At 47.2% G+C, this 19,680-nt stretch overlaps 1 protein-coding gene across 1 annotated transcript in view; it reads right to left on the bottom strand.

Moving 5' to 3' along the window:
- The window catches only part of PPP1R11 (protein phosphatase 1 regulatory inhibitor subunit 11), an 83,408-nt gene extending 65,238 nt beyond the window's left edge, over nucleotides 1–18,170 (bottom strand). The window contains exon 1 of the mRNA XM_086924461.1: nucleotides 17,934–18,170. Within this exon, the coding sequence (XP_086780587.1) occupies nucleotides 17,934–18,005 (72 nt within the window). The 5' untranslated portion in view covers nucleotides 18,006–18,170. The remainder of the gene's footprint in view (nucleotides 1–17,933) is intronic.
- Between the last annotated feature and the right edge of the window lie 1,510 nt (nucleotides 18,171–19,680).

Raw genomic sequence — 19,680 nt, 5'->3', positions numbered from 1 at the left:
ACGGCCCGAGGGCCTGTGGCGGCCCGGCAAGCCTTTCCTGGCGGCCCGCGGACCCCCGAGACATCATATCTGTGTTTTACGGTTTTTTTTTTTTTGAGTGTCTGCAGCAGCGCGAGAGACTGCTGCTCTGTGGGAGCTGACGACCGGGCGATCCTAGCAATGGCCATAGAAAAGCTGCAGGGGCCTAATAAGAGGTGAAATACAAAGGCCACATTAACATGCAAATGGTCTTTTAAAGACGTGTTAAGAGCTCGGGTGTGGCTGTGAGTGTGCGCGCGCCCCGGCTTGCACACAGGCAGGGTGAGATGACAGAGGGTGCAGGGCCGGCTCTAGGCTCATGGTGGCCCTGGGCAAGGAGCGTAGGTAGGGGGCCCGGAAGAGGTGGTCCGGGCGGGGCGGAGTGCGCAGGCCAGTAAAGAGGGGAGGGGGTCAGGGTGTTTAGTAGTGGAACAGAGCCGGAGGCCGCCAAATCCCTGCCAGGGGCCACCACGCAAATATGTATCCATCCTCAGAGGATTAATATATTAAGGATATATATTGGCGTGGTGGCCCCTGGGGTTTGGTGGCCCTGTGCAGGTGCACAGCTTGCACATGCCTAGAGCCGGCCCTGGAGGGTGACAGAGGGAGTGGGAGGGAAAGGGAGGAGGGAGGGGGACGGAGAGGGAGTGCGAGGGAGTGAGTGTGAGAGAGAGTGAGTGAGAGAGAGTGAGTGAGTGAGAGCTAGTGAGAGAGTGAGAGGGAGTGAGTGAGTGGGAGGGAGTGAGAGAGAGGGAGGAGTGCGTGAGTGAGAGGGAGGGAGTGAGTGGGTGGGAGGGAGTGAGTGGGTGGGAGGGAGGGAGTGAGAGGGAGGGAGTAAGAGGGAGGGAGGGAGTGAGAGGGAGGGAGTGAGAGGGAGGGAGGGAGTGGGTGGGAGGGAGTGGGTGGGAGTGAGTGAGTCGGAGTGAGTGAGTCGGAGTGAGTGAGGTAGAGGGAGTGGGTGGGAGGGAGTGGGTGGGAGGGAGTGAGTGAGTGGGAGTGAGTGGGAGTGAGTGAGGTAGAGGGAGTGAGAGGGAGGGAGTGAGAGGGAGGGAGTGAGGGAGTGGGTGTGAGTGAGTGAGTGAGTGGGAGTGAGAGGGAGGGAGTGAGTGGGAGTGAGAGGGTGGGAGTGAGTGAGTGGGAGTGAGTGAGTGGGAGTGAGTGAGGTAGAGGGAGTGGGTGGGAGGGAGTGAGTGAGAGGGAGGGAGTGAGAGGGAGTAAGTGAGAGGGAGGGAGGAAGGGAGAGAGAGGGAGGGAGTGAGAGGGAGGGAGTGAGAGGGAGGGAGTGGGAGGGAGTGAGAGAGACGGAGAGGGAGTAAGACGGACAGGGAGGGAGAGGGAGTGAGGTGGAGATAGAGCGGGAGAGGGAGGGAACGGGAGGGAGACTGATGGGGAGTGAGATGGGGGGGAAAGGGAGGGAGACTGATGGGGAGTGAGATGGAGGGAAAGGGAGGGAGAGGGAGGGAGTGAGAGGAAGGGAAAGGGAGGGAGACAAGATGGAGTGAAGGGGAGGAGACGGAGAGGGAGAGGGAGGGAGAGGGAGGGAGAGGGAGTGAGATGGAGAGGGAGTGACAGGGAGGGAGGGAAAGGAAGGGAAATGGAGGGAGAGGGAGGGAAAGGGAGTGAGACGGAGAGTGAGAGGGAGGGAGACGGAGAGGGAGGGAGAGAGAGGGAGGGAGAGAGTGGGAGTGAGAGAGTGGGAGTGAGAGAGTGGGAGTGAGACAGTCAGAGTGAGACAGTCAGAGTGAGACAGAGCTAGAGAGATGGAGAGAGAGCTATAGAGAGGGAGGGAGACCGAGAGAGAAAGAGAGAGAGAGAGAGATGTGTGTATGCCGGGACGGCTCAGTGGACGAAGGCGTCCGCTGCAGGGACCTGTGATCAACCTCATGGTCAGTTTTATGTTGTTGCTCTAGCCCCGCCCCTCCCCCACTGACCCCGCCCCCACCGATGCGGCCCGCGGACACAAACCAAACTGTAAATTTGGCCCCCGAGAGAAAGTTTGTGAGTACCCATGCCGTAAGTGCTGAGGACTTCTGATCTGCTGTTTTTGCAGTTTTCAAAGTCGTTTTATTTCTTTTTTTAGTAACACGCAGTTTGTGTTCGAAACCAGCGCCAAACCCACAACGATTCTGGAAAGCAATGCATTTATGAAAAGTAGGCAAAATTCACAAATAAATTAGGTGTCAATTGCGTAGATTACTGATGGTTTTCTCAAACTAATTGTTGAGATGATAATAATTAAGAAAAAAGTAGCAATTGGTGAGTTTTTAATTGCAATTTTCTGCCCTGGTTGGGGATTAACAAAAGTAATATACAGTTATGGCCGTTTTACTCTTATGGTTTAAGGAATTAATTTAATAATAAATGTTCTACCATTCTATAGCCCTACACGTTTTATAATTCTGGTACATCTCTTGCTTGTGACGGGAGAGGCCACATAAAACCACAAAAGCTGTCCTGATTATTCCTTTCAAATTCACCAATTCAGTCAATTTAATAGTAATTGGACCAGGGTTCACCCGCGCCAAAGGCAGACTCAACTCCAGACATTCCTGATACCCAGGTGAGGCTATGGTTATGTGCTGTGCATGGATCCCACTACGCTTTCTTACCAAGCATGCCTTGCATGCATCAATGTCCACTTGAAAATGGCGTTCCTCAGGTGATGCAGTAAGTTCCTCTCATCCCAGCAACAGGTCTTGGGCAGCTACACTGTCTCCAATCTCCTTGTCGGCACACTAGTGTGCGGCACAGAACCTGCGGCACTTCAGTGGCACGCTGCACCTGGGCAACAGCCCGCACTCTTCGCAGCGGTGCACCAGGGCAAGGGATTTTGCTTTTCATGGCGGCCCCCTCTGCCATACAGAGTCGCTGACTGGCTAAAAGACAAGTGATCTTGATTGTCCTGGGTGGTGTCTTTCACCCAGCAAGGAGACTTGCAGACCTAGGACTGGAGACTAACAGGCAGAAGTCTTGCTGAGCTTCTCAAAGTTAATGTACAGCCCCAGATGACTGCTTGACAGTTGATATTTTGGGACACTCAAGCTCCCCATTTTATAATTCATTGTCAGACACTGATGTGAATTAGTCTCTCTCTTTGAAATTTGTGTGGTGGATGCTACTTCCTTTGAAGTGTCCCCCATCCCTCCTCTGCCCGGTCCTTTGTCCAGGAAGTAGTCCATCACAGTGGGAACAAATCCAACCTTGACAGCCCCAAAACGCAGGCTTTTTTTTGTGCGGGTGCCTAGAGGATTACACCTGAATGTCCGCCTCAGTGATGTATAGCTAACAAAACATCACAAAGGCTCCAGCACACTCTTTACGATTTCTTATCACTTCAGTGTTGTCCTTACCTCTGCACTGTTGTCCTTCTCTGCCCCATCCTCTCCATGAGATGTGACCAGGCCCCGCTGACCAGGGACGTTTCCAGAATCAAAGAGCCCCTTTGAAGTGCACAGGTGAGCTGAGCTCTCCCTTCCTCCAATCCTCCAATCTTTGTCCCACCCAGCTTTTAGGAAAGTGTCAGTCTACAAATCTGTCTGGAAGGTCTTCTCCACATGCCTCACCAAGGCCCTGGAGTTCAAATATGGAAGTCACAGGCCTCCATGTATTGTAACAATCACAGGCACACATGCATCACAGCACACACACTTGCGCTGCACAGCACTACATGCTAACATGATGTAGGTCAAGGGTGCGTTAAGCACAACCCAGTGGAACTGTACAGGACTGGGCCAGGCCCCACTCCAGTGATGCAGGTAAAAAGTCCTGTTTGCACTACTGATCCAGATTACAAAAACATGATAGGACACCACTACCACTCACATGCTACTCCACTCTTCATAAAAGCAGCAGCTATGTGTACCACTGTGAGGTAAGCTCTTTTGGCTCCTGTTCCATGTCTAACAAGACCTAAGCCTGTGTTATGGTGTACACACGATGCATGTGTGCTCATGCCAAAAAAATCAGAATTAAGGATCCAGATATTGCAGCATGGGCTCCTAGGGCAGGGATACATGTCTATCACCATGTTGTAGACTTGCCAGTCCCAACATGCTTTCACTCACTTGACACTGGTGGACAAAGGAATGTCCCTCTAAGCATGGTAAGTGCACCACCAGTTAAAAAAATAGATAATGGCACTGTCTTTCTGCTCCCCAGGGGGGCTGAGCAGAAAGATCTGGAGTTAGATATAGCCAGTGGGTCTAATCCCAGAGGGAAGCGAGAGGGCCGACCCCTGTAATGTCTGCTTTGAAACTCAGTGCCATGCCTGGTTCTTTCCTCACTGTGATATGCTTACAAATGATCTTTCTTTCCCCATTGTACCTTTCCCTCCCTGATGCTGCCATCTGTGCTATGTGCCACTGATAATGTTGACGATATGCCTACATAGGCTGCTCTGATGCCAATTTGTTTTTTTTGTATTTGCAACATGTAAACTGAAAAATAAAGTTTACCCAAAAAAACTATACTTGGTATCTATGCATTGTTCATGTTGTATGATTAAAATGAGAAAATGTCAATAAAAAAACATTTAAACAAAAAAAAACGGACAGGTAGCATCCTATTCAGGTGTCACGGACAGTGAGTGCACAAAGAGTGTGTGTGTTGAATACAAAAATCCAAATTTCAGAGACTAATGATTGTTGTGCGCATTTATGGATGGCCATCTTCTAGTACAGCAAATATTGTGTTGGGGGGGGGGGGGGGGGGGGGGGGAGTTAGTCAAAGCAGTGGCAGTCCACATCTACAAAAATTTATAGGTTTGCATGCACCCCTGAAAGTTTTTCCAATGTAGAGCTCATTCAAAAGAATGAACTCCTATTCTAACATGGCCACCATGCTTGTTCTTCCTGCAGAACTTTCTATAGGAATTGCATTTCTCAATAGGCAAAATTATTCACTGGAGCTTTGGGGTTTGTGCATTTGTCATTTTCTCAGCAATGTTGTAAAATACCTCTGACACAGGCACACAGATCACATCTCAATGGTTTTCAGAAAGCCCTTAAAGAACTTGGAACTACCTTCCACCTGGAAGTTGCATTAACTTTTCTTGAGCTTTCTGTTGCTTACGACAATCTTTTTTTTTAAGTTCAAATCATTTTTATTAAGCAATAACAAAATGATAACAGCAAGAAGGCATCAGTAGAATTACAACCGTATTACAAAGATGCCGCAGTCAAACATGGATTGTTACATATAAAACAATACGTACATACGGTAAAGAAAATAAAGTATATTGAAGACAAGAAATTAAACATCCGTCCGGATCTATACGACAATCTTAACAAGTCTCAATATAAGAGTCCCAATGAGTGGATGCTTTTGGAGAAATTAGAGCATCAATTGTTAGATGCAAACAGATAAGGGAAAACAAATTGATTATTTCTTATTGCCTATGTTGAGCTCTTAATTATTTGCTTTTTTTTTTTTACAGTTTTTTGCACCATTACCACAAGCACTGAGCACCTTATACGTATATAGATTCTTTGATCAATGCATTTTGTGAAAAGTAGAGGGATTACGCTGCTTGTTCATACTTATTTACATTCATTGTTGCAGAACTAATTCAGTTATTTAATATTAACATACTTAGGAATTATTTGAACTAGTTCTTTAACTCCGATTACTGTTGAAATGATGCCCAATATAATCAATGAGATCACATTGTCGTGCATGGCAACTGAGGTGCTTCAACTAACCTGCTTTAGGTAATCTTTGTAGGCGTTTAGGAAACAGGAACTAGGCGATGGCTGCACCAGGTAAATGGTGAGTGATGGTCCCAGTGAGTGACCTTGAGGGAGAGGAGAGATGTATTTCACAGCACAGGCAGAGATTACTGTGCGATGAAGAATGCATGATCCAAGGATTTACGCAAGACAGTTCATACAGGGTTCCCTCGCAAATGGTGTTAAGCAGGCAGATCTCTGTAGGTTGGAAATGTGGGAAGGAGCTGAACACTCCTAAATGTGGTATCCCAAAGCCTCACGGAATACAGGCACAACCATGCAAAGCAATTTTAGTGGAAACGAAATGCCAAGCTCAATACGATGTAAGCCACACCATGTTGAACATGAACGGGTTTGGGAGTAAAAGGGACTTCTTCACGGGATACAGGATAATGCTTCCCAGTACTTTACTTCTTTTTGCTAGCATAGTTCTCAGAAGACAGCTCCTGTAATGAGGCAGCAGAGGAAGGGTGGCCAATCCCTACGATGCGCCCCTACTTCTGACCAGGTGTTGGACTTGCTGGTGCATGAGAAGGGACAAAAGGATGTAAATACCCCATTTACCATTGCCAAACATTATTTTAGCTGGGCTAGTTCCCACTAACAGCATCTGTGTCCCTCGTTGCCTGCAACTGCAGCTCTAGCTCAACAGCATACCATCCATAACAGAGGGGGTATTTTCTCTTCACATCATTCATACATTGTCACGACGTCTATATGGGTATGTAGCCCTCATAACATGGTGCCAAAGTAGCCTATGCAGAAACCCTTAAAATTGCAGGCACCTTCTCAACCCGGTCTACAAAAAAGTAGCAGTACAAAATATTATCTGTTTGCTATCTATCTTAATCATACCTTATGTCATAAGGGCAAAAAAAATACAGCCACTTGTACAGGTTCCATTTCATGCAGTATCTACAAGTACCTGTATCTTTTCAGACATACTGATCCCTGAGGCCATTTAAAACACTCAAATGATGAAGGCAGTTGGCTTTATTTAAAACAAATCAGTTCTTAGCACTGTAGCTTTTTCTGCCACCAGAATGTTTAATTGTGTGATGTCAGTCTGATCCCTATAGAGAAGAAAATAAAAGCTCCACAAGGAAACACAGAAGAAGTTCCAATAAAGAACTAGAGTGTTGCCATGTTGTACTGCAGATGGAACAAATTGAAGTACTAGTGAAACTCATGCTGCAGCAAACATACTTGCAGCAACTGAGTACACACTACTGCAGGAGCCAAATACTGGGATCTAAAACTGCATTTTTTAAAGCTTTTGTGCCTCATTGACTCTGCTATTTTAAGGATGGCCGCAAGAATAAGAAAAACTATAGACTCCAGATGTTGACTAAGGTCATGAAATCTATCTCCCGCCCCCTGGGCCGTCTTGCATGATGTTTTATTCTGACTTTTTAAACTAGAGTAATTTTTCCTGTTTTGATTGGGGGTAAATCCCCTTTGCTATGTTGGCACTACAGCCCCCCTGTTCTTGAAGCTTACCCTCATGATTTTTAAAGCGCCACGGTGCACTACTTACCACAATTGTCAGATCATTCTACTAGTATTTTAATGATGTTTTCTATTCATATATGTTAGATACTCTGATCAACTATTTAAGTAACTTGTAGAATGCATTATTCCCTGTGTTTTAAATATCTATCTTGTACTTTTATGGTGTTGTTGGATACTGAATAAAGTAAATTTGACTTGAAGAAAAATAAAAAAGACTCTGCTATGATCATAATAAACAACGCTACAACTGTAATGCACAAAAGAAAGCAGGGCTAATAACATGGGCATCATTAACGGAAATAATCTGCTCGCCTTGCCGATGTCCTATGTTGCAGCTTGAAAGCCATGCGAGGTTAAGACTGTGGCATACAAGGGACTGACCATGTTTTTTAGGTCAAGCATTCGAGACCGGTTGTAACTTCTCGTGGGCTTAAAGCAACTCCCTGCTTTTGATTTTTCTTGTTTCAGTCTCCTTTAAAAATCCTTGCTTGATGGTGGTCAGTCCAGCCTTTTTGTCCCTTTTTCTTTTCCAGACTTCAGAGGCAGCATGGACTAATTACGGTATCATTGCACTGTGGTTGTTGACCTGCTCTTTGGAGGGCAATCTTTTTTCTTGGTTTCCTGCTGTTACTTTGTGCCTGTGCTTGCATATTAATGCAGCATTTGTCCCTTCCATTTGCGAGTTTGCTATTGCTGTGCAGGCTGAAACGTGGTTTCCTAGCTTCAAAGTCAGCCGCTCTATCCATTACTCTTCAGGTTTCGCCGCGTCAAAAGCTGCCGCACAGCTTTTCAGCGCAGGCGAAATCTTTTGTTTAGAGTATGTTGGCTTAGTCCCGCCTCTGTCTTCCATTGGCTATCTCCATAAATGGAGGCTAGCCATTGGAAGAGAGAGGCGTCCGTCATTCTTCGAGGCGACTCGTGGGCGGTCCGCAGAATTTTTCCCTTTTGCCTACGTCAGTGCGGCGGTGGGCGGGGTTTATTTTTTCGCTTATCGAGGTTTAATTTGGTCATTCCGCGGCCGACCGCCGCAAGTCCAGGTGAGCGCCTTTCTTGCCGTTTCCTCCCCCCTCCCGCTGTCCGTGTGCCTGCCCGCCCCCCTCCCGCTGTCCGTGTGCCTGCCCGCCCCCTCCCGCTGTCCGTGTGCCTGCCCGCCCCATCCCGCTGTCCGTTATAATCCTATCTTATGTCTGCCGCCTAAAGCATCCCTACATTACGTTCTCGTGAGCCCGTCCCCCCTCCCTCTGTCCGTGAGCCCGTCCCCGTCCTTCGATGCTTCACATAGGATTTCTACAGAGCTGCCATTCCTGATATTAAGTCTTTAGCTATGCTCACATGTTCTATATTCCAAATCTGCCGAAATACCAGCCATTTTTATGTTTTCATGCTCAATAGAACCTGTTTTCACTGTTTGACAGTCTAACATCCTCCCCCTTTCTTTCATAATAGAGTCGTACAATGTCTGTTCTAAAGCCCTGGTAGCCACTTAATCCTGATGATGCCAGTAGTTTCCGACCCCATCGGAGTAGTGAGATTTTAACATTCATGCTGAGTTTGCAGCTACTAAATGCAGGCTAAAGTTCCAGTGTGAGTCACAAATGAGGAATAACTGGGATACACAGACCTGCAATTACCCCAGTAACTTGTCATTTCTTAGTGAACTTCCATGGTCCCACATTTTCATGGGCTAGTTTTTCCCCGCCCCTAGTGTTCCCAGTACCCCGGAAGAGGAACCCGGGCCAGCATCTGTCCACAGCTGTCCGGATGCCCTCTCCATGCCCTTAACAGCAGCCTCAGGGAGGCAGAGGGAGGCCCTCTTCAACTAAAGGGACATAAGCCACATTCTATGCAGAGCTCACAGGCTGGAAACATACAAGGGCACAGTGGGGCGGGATACTATGGAGGGACCCAGGGACAGTGCGAAGACTCGTCTGCTGCACAGTGAAACAGGCAGGCACACACTGTCAGAAGCTAAACAGCTGCAGAGCAAAACACACAATATAATGGCAAACTGGCTGGAGGTAACCACATACACACAGCCCCATTGCCTTTTAAGGAACAAGCATTGCAAGCCATTATTTCTCGCTGACGAGAGCTTTTGGCTTTGTCAATGTTTTAGGCAGGGCTTTAAGTGGGCCAGGTCCTTCCGGTGCTCAGCACCGACAGTACTATAAAGCAGGTGCCGAACCAGGACTCTATTGGTCTCTCCATTTTTGTCATCTGGATGAAAAAAAAGATCTCACCTCTGCAGCAGTGTGACCCTTCACTGCTTTTGAGGTAACTTCAAAGAGACTCCTTATAGTGCTTTCACAGTCTCACCACGCCACGTTTCTAGTCTGTGCTAACTAGAGCTTATGCACTTTCATTCACAGGATGGCCATATAAGGTAACAAAAATACCTTGTCTGAGCTGCGGCTGCTGATCACTTTAGCCTCAGGCACAGCGAGCGGGGCTTCTGAAACTAGAATGTGTGGGGGTGGACAGGGGGGCGTTAGGAAGAGGCCTGAAGAAAGGATGCTTTGGTTTGGTCCATTACTTGTGAGCTGCTAGGTCCGCTACTGTACCTTCCACGAGACTGCAGCGTGAGGCGTTTCTCGCGGTGCTTGCTTCCCTGCCCCCTCGCTGTGCTTGCTCTCCTGAGTGTGTGTGTGTGGCTTTGGGTGGATGTGTGTGGCTTTGGGTGGATGTGTGTGGCTTTGGGTGGGTGGGTGTGGCTCTGGGTGGGTGTGGCTCTGGGTGGGTGTGGTTCTGTGTGTGTGTGGGCCTGTGTGTGTGTGGGCCTGTGTGTGTGTGGGCCTGTGTGTGTGTGGGCCTGTGTGTATGGCTCTGTGTGTATGGCTCTGTGTGTATGGCTCTGTGTGTATGGCTCTGTGTGTATGGCTCTGTGTGTGTGTGGCTCTGTGTGTGTGTGGCTCTGTGTGTGTGGCTCTGTGTGTGTGTGTGTGTGTGTGTGTAGGCTCTGTTGGTATGTGTGGGTCTGTGTGTGTGTGTGGGTCTGTGTGTGTGTGGGTCTGTGTGGCATTTGCCAGAGATTAAACTATTAGCATTGTAAATGACAATGCCATTTATTTATTTGTTTTCAAAACCAACACACAAATACAAATTTTGTCATTTACAATGCCAATAGCTCAAACTTTTCAAAAGGCGAAACTATTGCATTGTAAATGCTTGTTTTTTTTGGTCAGCCATCAGTTTTGTTTTTTAGGGGTAGGATAGTGGTTTGTTTTTGGAAGGGGGGGGGGGGGGGAATTGGCCTTGTTTCGCTTTGGCAGTGAAACCTGTGATATTTCCCTAAAAGCATGTTAATTCCATCAGAGCATGCATGAGTTGCATTGCATTGTTTATATTTGATTTGTTGCTGTGTTCCTTTGTGATGTCCCTGCATTCAAGAGGTCGTAGGATTTTGTAGCGATTGGGACATGGGAGGGAGTAAGACGGGAGGGTCTTGTACTCCACACGAGCCCCAGATGTTTTCCACGTATGTGGGCGGCGCCTGGTCCATCCCCCAAACTCCTCTCGCTTCAGAGCTTTACGTGTCCTCCACCCCTACTGCTAGACTCTTCCATGTCAAAACAAAGCCGCTGTCTCTAGGGCAGAATTAACAAACAGAAGCACATTACCACAAACTGGAATTTTTGAGGTGCTGTAGTTTTTTCTGCTGCCTTTAAGAGCACATGTTTTCTCAAACTGCTTTCACATTTGAAGATCAGCTTGCAACAAATCCTGCCCGATAAATAATTGCTAATTCCAACCACGACCTGCTCTTGAGGACCATATGACATGTAGGCAGTGCTTTAAATGGAAAAAAATAAGTGGCAGTGGGCGGGGTGAGGCATGATGATACTAAAGTGTTTTGTTCAGTATTAATTTTGGACTTGATAGTTGTCACAAACTTTTCATATGTGCAGAGAAGGGCATTTACACCAAAGCATGTAACAAATGTATGAAAATAAACAAAATGGGCTAATTCGTTACACAAATGAATGACACACCACATGTTGATATTTCCTTGTTTCACAATATTTGCAGCTTCTTATTGTCATACTGTTCCTACTTACTTGCATTTGGCGCAATCCTTTTATATTCAAGAGTGCACACACATACACACAAAACAAGTATTCCACTTATTTCTTTTAAAATACCTTCTGTGTCTCCCGATTCTCTTCCGCTCTGATTTCATTTCTCTCACACAAACAAGCAGACAAACACTCTCTATCAATCTTCACATCTCAAACCTCTCGATCCCTCCCCTCACTTCTCTCCTATTTATATCTAACTCCGTCCCACTCTCTTTACTCCATTTGTATCCTATCATTCTCTAGCATCATTCCCTCTATTTCTCTGTGCCTCTCTTACTCTTCCCATAGCGGTCTCAATCGCTTCCCCATCTCTATCTGCGCTTACCCTTCTGTCTATTTTTTCCCCCTTTAAACTCTTCTCTGCTTCGTCTAACTCTGTCCCTTAGCGCCCCCCCCCCCCCATTATCCGTCCACTCCCCTCTGCAGAAGGCCCCTCGGACGGAAAGCTTTCAGTGGCAGATAGTGAGCACTGCTGGCTCGTGAACACGTGCAATGTCCAGCAGGGAAGAGGTCAGAGGAGAAAAATACTGGCCTCTGATGGGAAGGTCAGTATTCTGCCTCTCATCTCACCTGGGCACGAGGGAGTCCCCCACCACCTCATCCCTGCCCATCAGGGAGACTCAATGTCACAGCAGGCAGTCGTTTGGGGTTGATTTGCAGGGGGCAAGTGAGGCAGGGGAAAGACAGTCAGACCCCAGTGAGAGGCCAAGGGGTGAAAATGACTCTTATTACCTGTGTTCTTAAGAGACCACTGCTGAGCAGGCTCCCCCCATCCGCCCCCAACTCATTCAGTCTGCAAACATCAGTGTGCCCCAGGTAGAAAATGTCCCATACACTATCTTACAAGACGTCCCAGCATGGAGGCTCGGCAGGGGGCTGTTGAGGACAATGGAAGCTTTTATCTGGGTGGGGAGGAAGGGAGCAGAGGCCCACTTGACGCAGCAGCAGGCCGCCGTTCATGCCCCAGCTGAAGGACACAGACAAACGGCAAAACGGCAAACATGCTGCTAAAAAAACAGGAACACAGCTGGCCATGGGCACCGGCCCAGTGCCAACATTGTCAATTCGACCCAGAGTACTGGTACTCTCCTTGGCAGTGGAGAAGTGCCGGTACTCTGCTTGGTAAAAATAGGAAGTGCCGGTGCTCAGTACCGGCCCATTTAAAGCACTGCATGTAGGAGAAGGAAGACATGACTCGTCTATCTGCATTATACGTAATTTGTCTGCACTGTGCTTCCTTTTGCAAATAGTCATTTAACATTCATATTTATATTGCATATTTATTCTGTTTTATTTAGAGGAGCCAGATGCCCATCAGAGTACTGCTTCCCGGACTAGCAAGAACATATTTGCAGTGCCAGTGCTCTGTACCATGTATTAGAGGATGGGTCACAAACGCTCTGGAGAGAGATACTCGTAGTATCCTGAGGGCAGAGTGTTCTAGACCTGCAATTCAAGATAAGGTCTGTCAAAATCCCAACCTTGACCCAGACTGGATTAAGTTTTTGTTCAAACTCGGAAGAGACCCCAGGAAAGGCATGTAGAGGTCTCTTAAGGGCTGTCAAGATCATCTTCTTTTCGGTTTCGGTTTTCAAAGCTTTATTCGAGCAATGTACTCATAAAAGCACAACATACATTTAAAAATAAATACAAGACATAAAATTGACCTTCTTATACATTCAGTAATAAAAACTGTTGTGCAAGCTTTAACAGGAAAGGGGTAAAAACAGTTAAATACACATTTTACTCAAGAGTCCATATACATTAAAAAGAGATAGCCCTCCGTCTGAAGGACCATGCCCACCCCAGGTATTTCGCTGTTCCCAAAACAATTGACAAATCAGTGGAGGTACAAATAATTCTTAGTGCCTTAACACCACTAGATATCCTTAGGTTCTTACAGACGGGAACTAGCCATACTCTTCGAGGGGTTGCGTATGCCTTGCAAATAAATAAAAAGTGGCCTATACTTTCATTGGTTACACCACACACCGGGCAGCACGAGTTGGTCGTATTCCTCCACCTGCCCGTCAGAGATCTCAGGGGGAGAGAACCAGATCTTAACTGGAACATTAGCTTCCTGTCGCCTGGGACAGTAATACTGTCCCAGTATGGTTCTAACAGTGGACACTGTTTTATTTCCAAAAAGCGCCCTCCCATTGAATCAGATCTCGTTCCACTCCATAATCTGCCATCAATCCTATCCCAATATAAACTTTTGATGGTGCTTTTACTAGGAAAAACTTCCCCAGATGGATTGTTCCAGAGATTGGAGAGGCAGAGTTCTCCTAGAGCAGCCCTGAGGTGTTTAAGCCATATTATTTTGTGGAAAACATCTGCTTTAATTATTGCAAGGAATCCATCGACGTAATGCCGAATCTCTGGAGTAGTCCAAAGGCATCGCCAATAAAGAATTGGGCGCAGTCTTACTCGGTCGCTGACTGATCTTCTCCCAAGATCGAGACCAAGCGGGATTAATGGGGTACTCTGGGGGAGTCCGGTTGGGCCTTTGCATCATAAACTGCCAGGGCTGCTTTGATAGGTTTAGATTTTGATTTTTTGTGTTCACCCCTTGGTGCTCCCGCGATCTGTTGGTGTTTCAGGACCGCCTTTTCTATATGGTAGGACAACTTTAAGTTGATGGTGATCTGGACCCCGAGGTAGGTAAATACACTGACCACCTCTAACTCGCTATTATTCAAAAATACTTTTGGGGGGGGCTCTACGCTTAGGCGAGAAAGTCATCAGCTTGGTCTTGCCCACATTCACTTCCAAGCCGTGTTCCCTCAAAAGTGGTCAAAGATATGTAGGGCGCGCTGCAGGCCACCCGGTGTTTTGGACAGAATTAATGTGTCGTCGGCGAACATCAGGATAGGAACCCTGATGCCCGCCAACGAAGGTGCATCGACACAGACATCCAACATCCGCGCCACGATTCTGTTAATAAATAAGGAGAAGAGCAAGGGTGCCATTGCACATCCCTGGCGAACACCACGTTCGACGGGGAAGTCGGCGGAAGATTCACCATTCGTGCCCCATTGGACCCTGGCAAAATTAGCCTCGTGCAGCCTCATAATTAGGGTAAGTAACTCGGCTGGGAGGCCAATTTCACTCAGGACTGCCCAAAGCTTTCTCCTAGGGACCAGGTCGAAGGCAGCCCGCAAGTCGACAAAAGCGACATACAGGCTGCCCTCGCCAAGCACCACCGCCCCATTGAAGTAAGGCAAACCGAAACACCTGGTCAACCGTACTTGTGCCCGCCTAAAACCAGCCTGGTAGGGGGACAATGCGCTATTCTCTTCAACCCAATCCATTAGCTTGTTTACCACCATTCTCCCCACCACTTTTTGAATAGTGGCAATCAAGCTTATCGGCCTATAGTTAGCCGGGAGGGACCCGTCCCCGTTTTTATAGATGGGTATGATGATCACCCCCTTCCATACTTCTGGGACTTCAGCTCCTTTGGCAATAGAATTTCCCAGGAGGGAAACATACCTAACCCACCGACCCATGTCATTTTTGAAGACGTCAGAGGGTATCCCGTCAAGACCCGGGGCCCTTCCCCCTTGGGCAGCACATATTGCAGCTTCTGATTCTTTAGAAGAGAACAAATTCCCAGTTGCAAATACCATTGGCATAGTTTTCACAATCCCAACCTCCTTAGATTCCTCATATTGGGGTTTGAAGTATTCCACCCAGGCACCCTCGGCAACATTGTTATCGGGTTTATTAGGATTGCCACCTCTACCCCACTTCAATAATTTCCAAAATAACCTGGAGTCCTTGACCCCTGACGCTTCCTTCAACTCAGCCCAATACTCTACATCCCATGTTTTTTTCGCTAGTAGTAAACTAGCCTTGTAATGCTTCCTAGCCTTGCTAATGGCTTCCCTATCCCTCTTCCTAATAGCGCTACCCAAAGCTAACCTGGCTTCCCTGCACTGATGATTAAACCACCTAGCTGGTTTAGGTGGTTATTTCCTGTTAGTCTTGCATGCTCTCATAAAGTGTGGTCTTATGAGGGTAAAGAGCTTGTTGTGTATATCCGTGATTTCCCTAGACCCTGGGTTAACGGAATTTTCAGATTCCATTGCAGCGATTGCAGCATCCAACTCGGAACTTGTAAAGTCCATTGAATCCGCGTTCGCCAAGACACTTGGCCAATTAAGTCTACACATATCATTAGTCATTATGGGCATTAGATCATCATTCAGTTGCTGGCTACCAGGCATGATTGACCACCAATTGTGAGTCACACAGAGGGGATTATGATCACTTTCCAATCTGCCCTCAACTTTCATATCCCATACCCACTGCCATAGACTAAGGCTGCAAATGACATAGTCTATCCTACTATGGTTAAGACCATTGTCAAAGGTACAAGCACCTTCCCTATCACCTTTCGTTCTCCCATTGAGGGCTCTGAAGAGTTTTGCCTCCATTTGTGTTTTTTAAATTTTATTTCGACATTGGTGGCTGCAAACTTTCATTTGGCATCCGTTTACAAGAAAATTAGCATCGAGGCTAGAGTAACAGTGTTTTGGAGTCTGAAATACATTACTTGTTTAATTGTGCCCTTTCCTATGTTATTGCTTATTTATATTTGTCAGCAGATCTCCAGGTTGCACCACATTTTGCAAGAAACTAGCACGTGACCTGCGCTTGGGGTCCCTTCATGTTCAGCGTGTTTTGGGTGCTTCACTTGTGGCACAAACATGTGGAGTGCTTCCCCACTTTGACAGATGCATGCACCATATGGAAAACCTCTCCGCCCTCTTCAAGAAGGAGAAATCTGAAGGTAGCGCGAGGTGAGCGATTTGTCTGCCTCACACCGACCCGATTTCGAAGCGTGCACTCCCTACTGCACATGGGGCACAAGCAGGCATCCATTTCAGTATAAATGTGCTCAGTTAAAAAACAGCCGGCGTAAAAGGACACCAGCATTTGCTTTTCTGTCAGCACAGTTCCCATTCTTGTTTCAGTGGACATTGGTGGCTAGTGCTTGTTTACTTATGTGTTTTTGTGTGCAGTGGAGTGATCACACAAGGATAAAAGACATTGCCATTTACGCCAATAGCTCTAACTAAAAAAAAAGCGAGACCTATTGTATTTCTAATGCTCGGTATTGCCTGGTGCTATTAGTGTCAGCAATGGGCGAAAGCTCTGCCACCAACCACAGATTCCATCTACGAACTTTCAAGAGTCAATCCAAAACAGGCAACCCACCCACAGCAAAAACAGCATTCTCCACATTCATTTGCCTCGAAATAACGACACGAGATGGTCCCTTGGAGGGATAAATCTACTCCCTTTCAGACAACCAAAAGTGTTTTAGAGAATGAGAACCTTCGCGTCAACACACTACCCAATACCGAGAAAACGCCAATACAAATCAAAATGGCAGGACATGGTTGGGTAGCTACATAAACAAATTAAAAGAAACATCGATACGTTCCCCTACCACAGAAGGATGGTCGTGGAATAAGAATGCAAAAGAAAAGGGACCTCGTATTTGCGTTTTCAATACGTGGTATTATGAACAGATCAGGTGGTTTGTAATGCAGATTAGGACTTATGGTAGCATGGCAACATAGATCAGGTCGGTCTCCTAATGACTACCTACTGTGTAAGGAAGGATTCGCGTGCCAATCAGAATCATTTGACATGGTGCACAGGAGAAACAAGTATAGTTCTTAGGTATAAAGATATCTGATCAGGCTGGGCGTGGCTTTGTAACAGTGATTTCAGGTGGGCTCCAGTCCGTTTGCCTATATTGGAAGGTTTCAACTATGGCAGGATCAATTTAGAGCTGAAACCTATGGAAAGAAGTTGGTATTTTAAAGCCGCAGGAGGTTATGACTTCTCATGTTTCCCATGCTCATTTTTATAAGTGCCATGCACGCATGAAATCTCTCAATCTAACAGTTAGAAAGGACGTAACATGAATTGCCTTCTAACGGGTTACACAGAGACGGGACCCTTTGTAGAAGGGTATTCACACAATCAGACGTACAGAAAGGGGAGAGTGGTTGCGTGGGGAGAGTGGTTGCGTGGTGAGTCTGGGAACCCACAACCACGGTGGGTCAATGAAAGACTTCAAGAACCACTGCCCGGACTACCATGATTCGGAAAAAACTGGACTGAAAGTCTTACCTGGGAGTCGCATCAGAGGAGCTATTTCCAGCTCTCCTGCGGGGTCGAACATAAAGCAACCGTCGTATCTAAGGTGCGGTCCCAGTAAAGTAAACATGTCCTCAGGGACACTATTTTCTACTCCTGGGTTTTACACCTAAGCTTGGGTTCGGTTGAGCGGCTCCTACTAGACTAAACATTGATTTTCAGGCGGCCCAGGACTGAACAGTGTCGCCCCTGCTGACATGTCACCTGGTAACCTTCAGTATCAGCCAAGAACGGATACGTCTTGCGCCTGACCAGAGCTGCACAGTCATTGGGGCGTCAGACAATACACGGGGATGGCATCAATGCCGGGCATGTGGCAGGCACCAGTGGGCGCTACCTGGCCCCACAGCAACACATACGGCCAATGTAGACGCAGAAAGACAGCCATTCTCCAACCCTCATTCCATCCATGCCGACTCACCGGTTCGCTGCTGCTGCAGGTGGTCTCAGTGACGGTACTGGAGGCAGCGGCGCTGCTAGTGGACTCGGCCATGGCGAGAAGTCACATGCGTCGTGCAGCAGCCCTCGGCGCCACCCCAGGCTGACGCCTACAGCAGAAAGAACATACACACGCACAGCAACAAAACAAGCCGCGCACGCGCAATCCTTTGCCCCGTACAGGCAGACATGCGCAGTACATCGCTTCCCACGCTTGCGCATCAGAGCTGCGCAACATAACGTAAATGGAGAGCACGTCATGGCTACGTCGAGCCATGACGCAGAGCCCCTTCTTCGACCCCACCCCCAGTGACCTGCCTTCTTGGTACAATCACCCCCAAACATGGTTATTCGCTGCCCAGTGTGCCGGGGAATGAGAGGGCAGCGAGGCCATGGTTCGGTTAAGTATACTTGTCAATAGACCAGATTCAGGCGGGAGATTCCCATTTTTATAGCAAGAATGACCTTATTTTAGGTGTCTCCCACGTAAAAATGCCTCTGCTTATATAAAAATGAACGGGAAGAACACATCCCACCGTTTTTATCACCGAAATGACTCACGTTCCTGTTCCAAGATGTTGGCATATATTTATTTATTTATGCAATTTTATATAGCGCGGACTTTACCCGAAGGTGTCAGAGCGTTCACAGAAGGACCAATAATGATATACAGGAACAAAATACAAAAGCAAACAATAAGTTACATGGATCAAAAGTGACACTAGTGAGCAACCAAAATACATGAGGTAGCAATCGGTGCATTATAGGAGAAAAAAGTGATAAGGGTGCAGGTTACAAAAACGTACAAAATACAAGTAGAGGTATAGTACTGCAATAGAAGGCAGACACTCCAGCACAATAACAAACGTTACGTAGGCAATGGTGGAACTTGTGCAAGTATCTAAAACAAACAAAATGTGCGAGGTAGCAAACAGTGTGTTACAAAACAAAAGTGACGTGTGCAAGTTCCAAAAGGGTACTATACACAGGTATTGGGATATTACTAAACATTTAAACTACCAGAACACCCTGGGGAGGAAGTACCAAAAGCCTGGCCAATAGACTTTCCAGTAATGGGAGGTCTTCCTTCAGACGAAGGCAAGGGTGTGAGTTAGACTTGGAGGTGTCTTTGGAGGAGGAGAACTTTAAGGTCCCGTTTGAAGGCCTGAGAGGAGGAGGTGGTCCGGAGCTGAGGCGGGAGTGAGTTCCAGATTCTCACTACGTTGCCTGAAAAGGATTGGGCCATCGATCTTTCCTTCTTGAAAGTGGGGGGTTCAAGCAGAAGATTTTCCGCATTCCGAGATGGTCTAGAGCCTCCAGAGAGTTTCAGTTTATTCGACAGGTAGCGAGGAGAGGAGGAGGGCAAGGCTTTGTGGGTGATACAGGCAGTCTTGTAGATAGCTCTAGCCTCAATGGGAAGCCAACGAAGGGAGGATAGCAGCGGTGTGATGTGGTCACTTCTTTTAGCCCCATAGATGAAATGGGCTGCTGAGTGTAAGACCAAGTTCAGGGGGGACAGGTGGGATTTGGGGAGGCCAGTAAGAAGAGAATTGCAGCAGTCCAGTCTGGAGAGGACCAGCGATTGCACCAGTGTTTTAAGGTCATGCTCAGGGAAAAAGCGACAGATTCCCAAAAGAAGTCGCAATTGGTATCGTGCAGACTTTGCCATGGAATTGATGTGAGAGATTAGATTGAGATTGTTGTCGAGTAAGACACCAAGGGATTTTGCG

Source organism: Lissotriton vulgaris, chromosome 5 (assembly GCF_964263255.1).
Source record: "Lissotriton vulgaris chromosome 5, aLisVul1.2, whole genome shotgun sequence".
NCBI classification, from domain to species: domain Eukaryota; kingdom Metazoa; phylum Chordata; class Amphibia; order Caudata; family Salamandridae; genus Lissotriton; species Lissotriton vulgaris.
This window is presented reverse-complemented; position numbering and strand designations above follow the sequence as displayed.